This window comes from Chinchilla lanigera, unplaced genomic scaffold (genome assembly GCF_000276665.1).
Source record: "Chinchilla lanigera isolate Chin_1 unplaced genomic scaffold, ChiLan1.0 scaffold00015, whole genome shotgun sequence".
In the NCBI taxonomy this organism is placed as follows: domain Eukaryota; kingdom Metazoa; phylum Chordata; class Mammalia; order Rodentia; family Chinchillidae; genus Chinchilla; species Chinchilla lanigera.
In genome coordinates, this window is record NW_004955416.1 from 27,014,609 (window position 1) to 27,026,617 (window position 12,009).

Below are 12,009 nucleotides of genomic sequence, written 5' to 3' on the forward strand. Positions count from 1 at the left end.
TTATCTAGGGTTACATTATTGATCAATCTTAATTCCTAATTAAGTCTGTTAGGCACATTTGGAAATTGTTAACTCCTAATACTTTGTGTTTGACTGGAAATTTACCAAGTCTCAAAGCTATTTAAATTGTTGAACTCAGTAACTCTACCTTAATTTTTTTTTTTATTTTAAAGAGAATAGTAAAAGTAGAACAATAGAAAAATATCCACATCACAGACAAAAACAAAATAAAAACATTAAAAATGATACAGGGTTTCAAAACAATTAGGAATTAACAGTGGATGTTATATTACATATTGTTATCTTCAATGAAGTTGCTCAGATTACCAGATGTAAGAATGGAAGATTGATCAAACCATTGAAGAGAATTTTTATTTTTTTTTGGTTTTTGTCCGGTACCAGGAACCGAACTCACGACCTTGTGCTTGCCAGGCAGGCGCTTTGCTGCTGAGCTAAATCAGAATTTTTAAAATGAGATATTCTGAAGGCATATATTCTTTAAGCCCTTGGATTTTATTCTTTTAAATAATAGATAGCTGATTTCTTAATGGCTTTTACAAATAAAAAGTCAGAAAACTATCTACTGTTTTTTTAGCTCAAAGTTAAAAAAAACTATGATCTAGGGCACTCTTCAATGACACTCAAGAAGACTCTTCAGAAAGTCAGTTCAGTGGATTAAGCCAAACTGGGGTAAGGAGCCCCTATAAAGAGTGAGCAGAAGGGAGGAGGGCTGCATTTTAAATATAAATTTTAAAACTATGTAAGTCACTAATAGTATTTAGGAGAGAGTCATTACTGGCATGTAAATAAATATTTGTACTTTTGTACTTCAAAATTGTATGGGAAGTGGTAATAAAGTTAACTAAATTGCTCAGTGTATAAAAGTACCATAACTTTTAAAGCATTTTATAGAATTCTGAGTCAGTTCTTATACTCACTGGCCCTCCCAGATACTGTAATCAGATTCTAGTGATAACTGTCAGAACACTAATTCAGTACTCTAAGAAGCTTTAAAAGGAAGAATCCAAACGAGTAAATATTCTTTTTCTCATAATATGGAAGAATGGAAGAATTAATTTGGCTTCTATCATAGGTCTACCTTACTTGAAGAATTAGAGTACATTTTGTGATAATTTACAAAACATTTCAGTGGCTCTTTATAGAATTCAGTTTGATCTGTGCTCTCTTAGTAATTTTACAAAAAAAAAAAAATCATGGAAAGTTAGTATTATTTGTGTGTGAATTTTCCAATTGTATTTCAGACTTTAAGAAAAAAAGGCCTTAATGGTTGTGAGAGCCCTGATGCTGACGATTACTTTGAGCACAGTCCACTCTCGGAGGACAGATTCAGCAAACTAAATGAAGATAGTGATTTTATTTTCAAACGAGGCCCTGTAAGTACTTTTACTTTACCTCTACTTTTTATTTGTTGATCCTTTTTGTTAACTTCATTATTTAGGCTCTGAACAAGAAGGAACACAGAGGGTGCGACAGCCCAGACCCTGATACTTCATATGTGCTAACTCCACATACAGAAGAGAAGTATAAAAAAATTAATGAGGAATTTGATAATATGATGCGGAATCATAAAATCGCAGTGAGTACTAAAGTATGGTTTGTGCTTTTATCTTGTGCATGAAGAGATTGACCATACATTGTACTTATTTTTATAATGGGTAATGACAATAAGTAGGAGGGGAAATAAGTAATTTTATTAGCATTTTCTATTTTATAGAACTTTAAAATGGCTGAAATCATAAACAAGTTCAGTATCTTAAATGAAAAACATTCTAGTCCAGGACCAGCAACTTACTACCCTTTATATCTTTAGGTAGGGCACATAAGCATCCTGCATTTTGTTTTTTTGTAAGCTATAAAGTGAGTTAGTTCACATAATTTTTTTTTTTCGTTTTTTTTCTGGTACCAGGAATCGAACTCATGACCTTGCACTTGCCAAGCAGGCGCTGTGCCTCTGAGCTAAATCTCCAGCCCCTAGTTCACATAATTTTTAAGGTCTCTTCCAGTTCTAAAATTCCATACTTTTTAATGTAATGTATATATAAGACTTTCCCCTCTCTTGCATGATTTAAAATATGTATTCTTATAATATGTACTTAAGTAGATTTTGAGAATACCAAATATAAAGTAGTTGGGTTTATTTCAAAATTTGGTATTTCTAAATTACTTTTAATATTTTATATAGTTACTTTAATATTAGTAAAGCTAAGCTTACTGTATGGCCCTTTGGAAATATCCCCAAATCATTGGCAAGGATTCCACCAAAGTTTTGGCCTTTTCTTATGCTGTAAGTATGACGAAAAGAGCCCTGGATTAATTTTAATTTAAGGGAGCAGTGTTCTTAAACTGACTGCACAGTAGTCACTCTATAATTTTTCTAAGCTTATACAGCCAGTGACAGTGAAACAGTACTTCACTGAGCTCATGCTCCTAGACTTAATAGTTCTTCAAAGACTTCTTTTCACTGGAAACTCATTGGAAAGAACTACTTAAAACTGTTATTCTGGGTGTAATTTTTAAATTCAGTATATATAAATGTAGCCTTCATTGAACAGATTACTTCCGGTGCTAGTATGTATTGGTATTAATAGTTGGTATTAATTCTCATAAAACAATCTCTAAAGAATTCCATCGTATGTCATTTCCTCTAAGAAGCAACTCATTAAAAATAGCTTTAAGGAGGTGTTTGGCCAATACCATTTCTCAAAACAATAGCCAACAAAGTAAAATCTCTGACTTCACAGGGATGTTGTTCTTGCTATTGATATTAAACTGTAAAATATTGCACAAGGAAAATTGTTTTATTATTGAAAACATATTCTGATGTGTCTGTTTTTACTTTTTTTTTTTGGTACTGGGAATTGAACTCATGACCTCATGCTTGCCAGGCAGGCTCTGTGCCAGTGAGCTATATCCCTGGCATACCTGTTTTTATATTGTTGCTGAATTATTATAATTTTCCTGCCTTAAATTAACTGTTGAATATGTAAAGTATATTCTTCCAATTTTGAATTATCTGTGATAGTTACTTTGCAGGTCACTGTTTTAATATGAGAGCAAAGGAAAGATTTTTTGGGTTTTTTTTTTTGTTGTTCATTTATTTGTTTATTTTCCCCCCTTTATCATTTTAACATGTTCCTAATGGCTTGAACCACCAGTGATGTATGCATGACTGTCCCAATAGGCAGTTTTTACCACCCTTTTGGACTGTCCCATGCTGCCTGATGGGACAGTCATGTATGAATGCATTATCTACTGGTGGTTCAGAGCTGCTTGACAGCACAGCATATAAATTAAAGACCCATTGTGAATGTGTTAAATTATAAAGAGGACTGTTATTTATCATGATGAACAAATATATTGTAAATGATCAATGTAGAAGATACCAGAGGAAAATAGAATGGGAATATTTGGCAGGAGGGAAAATTTATTATAATTCTTTGTAGTTTAATCTTCATACAATTTTTTTAAAAAACCAAAAATTTCATTGTTTGTCAGTAAATTTTAAGTGTCTTTGCATTTTTTTTATTACATTCAAATCACCTTGTGCTGTTATGTAATTATTTGCTTTTTCTTTATTTTTGCCTATCTAAGGATTTTGGTCAGTCAAGTCATACTGGGACTTGTTTATAAGGTCCCAAAGTTGACATATTAATTTAATAATATGTGTGGACACTTTTTCCCTTTTGTTATATTTTGGGATCTTCCAATAGAAATGTAATGTTACCAAACTGATTTGTATTGAACTGCTAATTAATGCTTATCTGGTGACAGTGATGTATTTTGTGATGTCTAAATTCATACTTACTGATTTTCATTTTTATGAATATTTGAAATATAGAATACATGTTATTAGTGTATATGTATTAATATGTAAAATGAAAATGAAAAAGCGTCTATCAGATATGTTCATGTTTAAATGTAATTCTTAAGAAAATAGTTTAAATCTGCACTTGATTAAGAACTTATCCCTGTCCTTTACTTTTAATAATGCAAGTTACCTTGTCAAAATTCATGTTGCTTAATATAGATATAAATGAAACTAACAGTTTTCTCCCCCTTGTTCTTCATTTGCAGCCTGGTTTACCACCTCAGAACTTCTCAATGTCTGTCACAGTCCCTGTGACCAGCCCTAATGCTTTGGCCTACACTAATCCAGGGAGTTCACTTGTGTCACCTTCTTTGGCAGCCAGCTCAACATTAGCAGATTCAAGCATGCTCTCTCCTCCTCCAGCCACATTACATAGAAATGTGTCCCCAGGAGCTCCTCAGAGACCACCAAGTACCGGCAGTGCAAGTATGTACTGACACTCGATCTGTTGGTTTTTAAACAAAGAGGATGGAACGTTAGTTGCTAACCGAAGAAGTTTCTTTTTCTGCTAGTCTTAATTTTATTGACTTGGCTAAGCAAGAGTCACTATTACAGAATTGGATCCATTTTAAAATTATATCCCCTTTTAAAGTCGAGTATGAGCCGTCATGTTAGAAATACAGAAATAAACTTGCTGATGGGAGAGTGTTTTTTGCATTTCCTCCTGTCTGAATTAGTTCAGTAATTCAGCAAAATTTGCAGTGCACTTGCTGCACTAGTCTGTGTAATACGGTGTGTTCCTGAAACCTTGCATTTATGGTGCTCCATGTGCACTGTCCTCATTCTTATCTATGTGTCAGTATTAATGCACAGAAAGGCAAACAAACCCAGGGTTTAGTAGGCAGAGTCACGTGTGGGTGTTCACACACATGCACGCGCACACACACACACACGCGTTACGTAGTTACACATTTATATACACACATGCATGTGTATAATGCTGTCAAGTTTCACATTAATGCTAACATTAGACTAGGCTAGTTTTATGTTTTTCAGGAGTGGAGTGATGGTTAACTTCTGCTTAGTTCGTATTGCAATATTAGAGAGTGAATTCATACTCATCTGCTGCCCTCCTTCTCTCTCCTCTCTAACACTCTTAGGTGGGATGTTGAGCACTACAGACCTCACAGTGCCAAATGGAGCTGGAAGCAGCCCAGTGGGTGAGTGAGTTCTACTGTGTAACTTTGTAGGCATCTGTCTTAACTAACATGTAAAGAATATTATTGCTGAAACAAGGTCTTCTACCTTCTGAAGAGTACTTTAATACATCACATTTTCCCATAATAACACTATTTGTTCCTTACACCTCGGCCTGAAGTTCAGTTATTCATTTACTCAGTGCTTCCTTCATACCAGACATCGCTGTTTTCTAAAACCTAAATTGCTTTAAAGTAGCGTCTCTATCAAGATAGTTTCTTAGGTTTTCTAATCTTCTTTCCTTACCAAAGACTTTTAGCACACTGATGTACTGTATCTTAGAGCATCTTGAAATGTCTTCCAAGAGATCAGCCTGCAGAGAAATGGTGGGCCTTCTTCTTGAGATTCAGAGAGAACTGAGAAGCTTGTCTCAGGGCTCTGCTTTGGTGGTCACTCATCTAACATTCACACTGCTCTCTTTGCAGCCAAATAGGTTCTCTCACTTTGAGACTCCTCCCAAGATGACTAGCAGTTTAAATACATGTCATAAGTGTGTCTGACTGCTCGAACAATGGATCTTAACATCACAAAAACATAGTTATGTATGGCAAGAAATTACAAGAATAAGTGTAGCACTTTGGATTTTCAGCATGTGAAGTCATCTTGTTAATCTGTGATAATACACAATTGCCATTATTATGATCTGAAAGCAAGGGCAGGAATTCACTCCCTGCTTAGATAGTGTCTGTCTTGAAGACATCTGAAAACAGATCACTTCCAGGAACTATTTCCAAACACTCACTCCACAAAATGTCAGGAGCTTTTACAAAACTTAAGGTTATTGTAGAGATGATTCAATGTCTTAATAAAATGAGAAATAGACATTATTGAAGGATGTGTTACAAAATGTATAGTGACTTCAAAGTAGGTATTAATACCTAATTATATCTGTACAGTGTTAAAAGCTCTTTTAATGGAATTAAATAAACATGAAACCTGTTGGTAGACTCTTACTTAGAAGATAACAATTAAATGTGAGAAAATACATGAAAGTCTTACCAATTAAGACTGCTGATCTTATGTATTTTCCCAAATATTTATAGCTTAGTTTTTAAACTTAATTTTGTTTGTATCTCACACACTTGTTTTGTATACATTTTCTCTTATGCTTTCTGCCCCATTGAGAGTCCAGGATTTGGGAGCCTCCTGTGCTCTTCTCATGTTGGGGTGAAAGCCCAGAAGGCTGAACTCCAGAAGTAAAGTGAACCATGCGTAAATAGTTCCTCTTAGTAACTATGTCTCATGTTTGTATAACCCCTCTTCTTAAAATTCTTTTTCTTGATGTAAATGGTGGTAACATGGGTCTTCATTTTATAATAAAACCTTAATCCAAAGTTTTTTATTTTGTAAATGTTCTGTTAGCAATAAAAACATTTTTAAAGGGCCAGGGATATAGCTCAGCAGCACAGTACCTGCCTGGCAAGCACAGGGTCCTGACTTCGATTCCCAGTACCAAAAAAAAAGTTTTTAAAATAATATATACTAACTAGAAGAAAAGGAGTGGTAGCCATAAATATAAAGGCATTTTTAAAGTTATGAGACCCTAAGGTACCTTGAATACTGTTTGTGCTGTTCCAAAATCTAAAGTGGAAACATTTCATAGACACACAAGAGAAAGGTTTTGTGCAGCCTTCTGAGCCCTTTACGTTCATTTCTACACATGGCAGTTAGAGCTGCAGCATTTCTGTAACGGCCAGGAGGTGAGGCAGCGTGAAACAGCATGCCAGCGTGCTAAGGATGGTGAAAGGGAGAGCTGGCAAGGTTCTTGCTCCTCAGTGTGGAGGAGAGCACATGGGCCTAGAACCAGTTTTCTTCCAGTCTTAAGTGAATAATAGTTTCCTCATTCTTAAGAACAAAAGTCAATAAAATACAAGCCACAGATAGGGGAATGTTTAATAAATGGATAGGCATTGCGCCTAAGTACACAGTTCAAAAAAGAAACCCAGCTAGTATTTTAAAAATTCAAAAGATGTTCATTATTGGTAGCAATCATGAAATTCAAATACAAATGTCAAAAACAAAAAATGACTTCTAATGCCCAGCTGGTACCTCTTTTATTGTAATGTGCAGAACTGAAAGAGGCTTGGTGAAACTGGTGATCTCATGTGTTTTTGTGGCATTGTAAACTAGTGGCAATCTTTCTGGAAATGTTTTGGCAAGATATTGCAGCAGTCACGAAAATGTTTATACCTCCAAACGCATTAATCACATTTCTGGGAATCTCTCCTAAAGAAGAAAATTAGAATATGCAAAGGTTCATTGCAACATTATTTATAGTAATGGATAATAGGAAGAAATCAACATATTCAACAGTGAACAGTAAGTACATTTCAGCTGCATTCCTTTTTACTTGTAATTTAATCTGTGCAAACAGTGAGCATGGATTACTTTCTGTGGAAAAATGTTCATGTAGAAAATTAAAAAGAAGGGAAAATTCAACTGATTATTAAAGTTAGGGTGGTGGAAATATAAGCATTTTTTCATCTTCTTCTGTTTTTTGAGCTTTGTATAATGCTTTAGTTGTATGATATCCCTATAGCCCTAACATTTTATTGTAGTAATTTAGAACTTTGTTTTCCTCATAGTGGTAATTTTTTGGTTTTCATCTATGTCATTATAAGTGCAAATTAAACCTGATAACTATACATATTGCAAGGATCTATGTTTAAATATCCCACATAAAGTAAAATCACAGATATCCAGCAATTCTGCTTTTATAAAACATGTTGAGACAATATATTGGATTAGAAATAGAAAAGCTCAAGAAACATTTGGAATTGTTTAGGGTTGCATGAAGGTAATCGAGGGTTTGCATGGTAGGAGGGCAGTGGCAGTTAAAAGAGGAGCTAAGGGGCTGGGGATTTAGCTCAGCGGCAAAAGCGCCTGCCTGGCAAGCGCAAGGTCGTGAGTTCGGTTCCCGGTGCCGGAGAAAAACCAAAAAAAAAAAAAAAAAAAAAAAAAAAAAAAAAAAAAGGAGCTAGTGGGGGAAAGACGTTACAAAGAAGGATGAACAAAGCTTGGTAGCGCCATGAAGGTGAGGTGGGGGTGGTGGAGGATGACAGTGGCGCAGATGTTTAAAACAGGCTAAGCTGAGATGACAGTACCATACCTGGGGGAAAATGGCCACCTGCTGATTGGTTATAAGCCAGAAATTAAGAGACAAAGCAGAAATCCAGATTTAAGAGGCATTCATGTTAAAGGCATGCATGCTTCAACTGTCTGGTTGCATGAGGATTATGAGCATGTATCTGCCCAGGAGTGGTTGATAGGGAGCATGAGGAGCATGTTACTTGGAAAGCAGGGTTCGATGAGCTTGTATATTTTTTATTACAAATTTCTAATGACCAGGATCCACATTTGTGCATCAACTATTAAAGGAATATTATTAAATTAAGTGAGGATGTCACTAGTTATTTCAAAACCAGTGGTTTTGGTTTTAGAAACCTCAAGTAATTTTTTATACAAATGACATAATTTTAAATTTTAAAATTTATTTTTCCTTACATATTGAATTATCATCTGAATGTCAGATTTTGTGGAAAATTTGTCAAATGCGATAAAAATCAATGTTTGAACTTTACATTTGTTAGTGCTTTCATAATCCTTTAAAGTTTCCTTGTCAGTTGGACTTCTAAAATTGACTCATAATAAAACACTAATGACAGGCCAGGCGTGGTGGTGCAGGCCTATAATCAATCCCAGCACTCTGGGAGGCTGAGGCAGGAGGATCTTTGCAAGTTCAAGACCAGCCTGGGCTCAAGGCCAGCCTGAACTGCATAGAGAGACCCTGTCTCAAAAAGACCAAAAAAATAAAAAACCCTAATGACAACATTGTTTACAGTTTAGACCTAGATGCGCAGTAAGGACACAGAAAACTGAATACTGTCTTGCCACTTGAATGTATTATTTGGGCTGATGTGATTTGTGTTCTGAAATATTAGCCGTGTTGATATACTGGAATGACCTGCCCAAAGCTGTAGGACCATAATTGAGATTAGGACTTTGAAGTTTCTGAAGACATAGCTATGCAGTATGTTGAAGAGTATTTTTTTTCCACATTTGTGTTAGAGATGTAAATTATGATAAAAACTTAAAACACATTTTAACAATAATCACATTAAACTAGGATTATTCATTTAGAGTAGATACTTTAATTTCTATCATTATCAAGGTGAGCTTCTATATTGAAACTATCTACCTCAAAAATCTGTCTCAACAGTATCTTTATTTTTCTCATAAAAATTGAACCTAAGTCTCATTTTAGGTAGTATATCACTATATAGTACTCTACAAAATAATAAGTTGTGTGTGTGAAATTAGCTTTAGTCTGGTAAGTTACCAAACACTCTCATCATCCCATAATCATCGTGTGCTGCAGACTCCTGACTTTGTACTGAGATACTGTGCTTTTAGATTCCCTTTCACTGTTGTAGTGTGAGTCTCATGAGTTACTGTGGCATTGTATAAAAGGTATGATAGGCTCCACATGGGAAAATAGCATTTGTGCTTATTGAGGATGTGCTCCACTAACTTACATATTTGCATCATCTTACAGTGCCATTGAGAGGAAATTCTACTTTATCCTTTAGTTGAGGTCAAGTCAAACAAATCTTAGAAGTATTAGAAATTGAGAAGACACATTTATGCCACTGTATATTGAAACTTTGTTAACCTAACATTCTCATAGTGATAGTCAATATGAAATGAAGTTTATTAAACTGGCTTAGGCTATTACCCATCTTTTGGGTGAGCTCTACTCCACAAGAGATGGCTAGTGAAGAGGTGGTTTTTTGAATAGCACTGCTTTCTCGAACAATACCAGGATGCAGGAAATTGCTCTGTGGGGTATGGAAAGGAGATATAGCCTGTATTTAATACAAACTCCTTCAAGATAATGGAAACAGAATGCAGGAGATAGCCTCATAAGGTTAACTGAAATACCAGACTCTGTAGCAAAATTAAATCACAGAAATGAATTAAAACTAATAGTCAGTTGGTAAGTTTTAGAGAATTGCATGATAGAAAGGTGGAGAGGAGGAATCACACCAGTGCCCTGGAACCCTGAATTCTGATTGCAGAGAGAAGCAGCCAGCTTCTGAGTGCCGTACCTGAGTGGTGTACCTCACCTTTCTTTGCTGTCCCCCTTGGTATTCAGATATCACACTGGAAAATGTAGTGGTTAGGATTCAGCAAAGTTGATTATATCATTACCTTGGCACAACATTAATTTTTAGTTCTTCATATAAATAAATCACTTAAATAACATGTCTTTTTCAAATTCAGTATATTATAAGTGGTAAGGTATCTTAAAGGCTCAATTTGCTTTAGCAGGTTGTCTTTACAAATTCTTAATCCACCTCTTCCTAGTTAAATATTTTTTAATTTTTAGAAATTACCGGGCGTTTATCAAGTGACCCTATTCACTACTTAATGAACCTGAAGTGCTTTATAAACTGCAAAGTACTATACAGACTTTAAGTGGTTTTAAATGATTACACTGCTATTTCATTCAAAAAACTTCTGTAGAATTAAAATGATCTGAATATCAGTATAAAAGCTCTTCAAGTGAAAATACATATCTGTCAACTTGTTGCAGTTCTTAAGAGCAAATAAATGATTTCACTTCTCAGAATAATATTCTCTGGGCAAAATTATTAGGAAGAATTTTAGGCCAGTGTTAAACACATAGTAGACACCCACTTTTGATTAGTCTTCGCATATATGTTAACATGGGGTGGAGTGTGTATATGTGTGACATGTCAACTCTTGGCCTGTTTTTCCTGGATTCTCAGGTGTTCTCTTTTGCTTTTGTACAGGAAGGAAAGGCACAGAATAAATAAAGCTATCCATTTCTTTCTTTGATCCTTGGAGCCATGAATATACCAGGCTTCTCTGGCTGCCATTCCCAACTCAACACATTGTTCGTGCAGGCTGCATTGAGCATATAATTTTTTTACATTTATCCATTAGTCTTGGCCTGTGTTTTCTTCTCTCATTCTTCTGTCCTTTCCCACTGCTCAGTAGTTAGTCCCTCAAAGGTTTTTCTAAGTGAGCACACATACTTGCAGTTAGTGTTCACTTTCTATTTTCTTGTCACTTTTGTGTGGTTACCCTTAGTTGTGTAGCCTTTACCCTTGCCTTAAGTACAGTTTTATTCCTGTCCTTGTGGTGTGTGCCTGTTCTTGCCAACTAGAAAAAAAGTGACTTGAAGACCATGTAGGGTGTATTGTCTTTGGTGTTTTGTCCCTTCCTATGTAAATTAAGATGTATAATTTATAAATAGTAAACATGGTGCTATACTATTGCCTGATTTTAGACAGTGGCAACTACTGATGATGTATGAATGCTGAGTTCCACCCAGATTCAAAAGGCCTGTTCAACCCGTCAGGTGCTTTCAGTTCACTTTTCTGAATGTTCTGTTCATGGTCAGCTTTATAATAAACACTTAAATGGAATTTTTTTTAGTATATGTCTGTGATACATAATTACATTCATTTTGTGGAATTGTCACATGTACATGTCTAATCTTGATCATTCTTCTTCTCTCTCTCCTTCAGGAATACTGCATCTCCACCAAGTCTGCCTCCCCATTCCTGTCATCTCTCTTATTTTGCTCTTTAAATTATTTATATTTTTGGTCTGTCATATTAAATCATATAATATTTTAATCTTCTGGGCCTGATTTATTTCACTTAGTGTTATAGTCTCCAGATCCAACCATTTTAAGAATGAAATTCTTAAGCCAACAAATTTGTTTTATACCACACTCTTAAGTTAACTTTATGTACTATCACGGGAACCCTTCAAATAGGGTAGCAGTACCATATTCTTGGCACTAAGTCTTTATTACCAAAAGCACACATTATACATGGCAAATTTCTTTATATTTTGTTTAAAATTTTTTAGGCAGTTAACACTATTTT

At 35.0% G+C, this 12,009-nt stretch overlaps 1 protein-coding gene across 8 annotated transcripts in view; it reads left to right on the plus strand.

Moving 5' to 3' along the window:
• The window catches only part of Mef2a (myocyte enhancer factor 2A), a 124,419-nt gene that overhangs the window by 87,856 nt on the left and 24,554 nt on the right, over positions 1 to 12,009 (plus strand). For 4 of the 8 annotated variants that reach the window (XM_013512519.1, XM_013512517.1, XM_013512516.1 and 1 more), the window contains 3 exons: positions 1,460 to 1,609; positions 4,096 to 4,315; positions 4,990 to 5,049. In XM_013512519.1, coding sequence (XP_013367973.1) covers positions 1,460 to 1,609; positions 4,096 to 4,315; positions 4,990 to 5,049 — 430 coding nt within the window. Of the gene's footprint in view, positions 1 to 1,262; positions 1,395 to 1,459; positions 1,610 to 4,095; positions 4,316 to 4,989; positions 5,050 to 12,009 lie in introns of all 8 variants that reach the window. The other 4 variants (XM_005381629.2, XM_005381631.2, XM_005381630.2 and 1 more) reach the window with 2 other exon arrangements.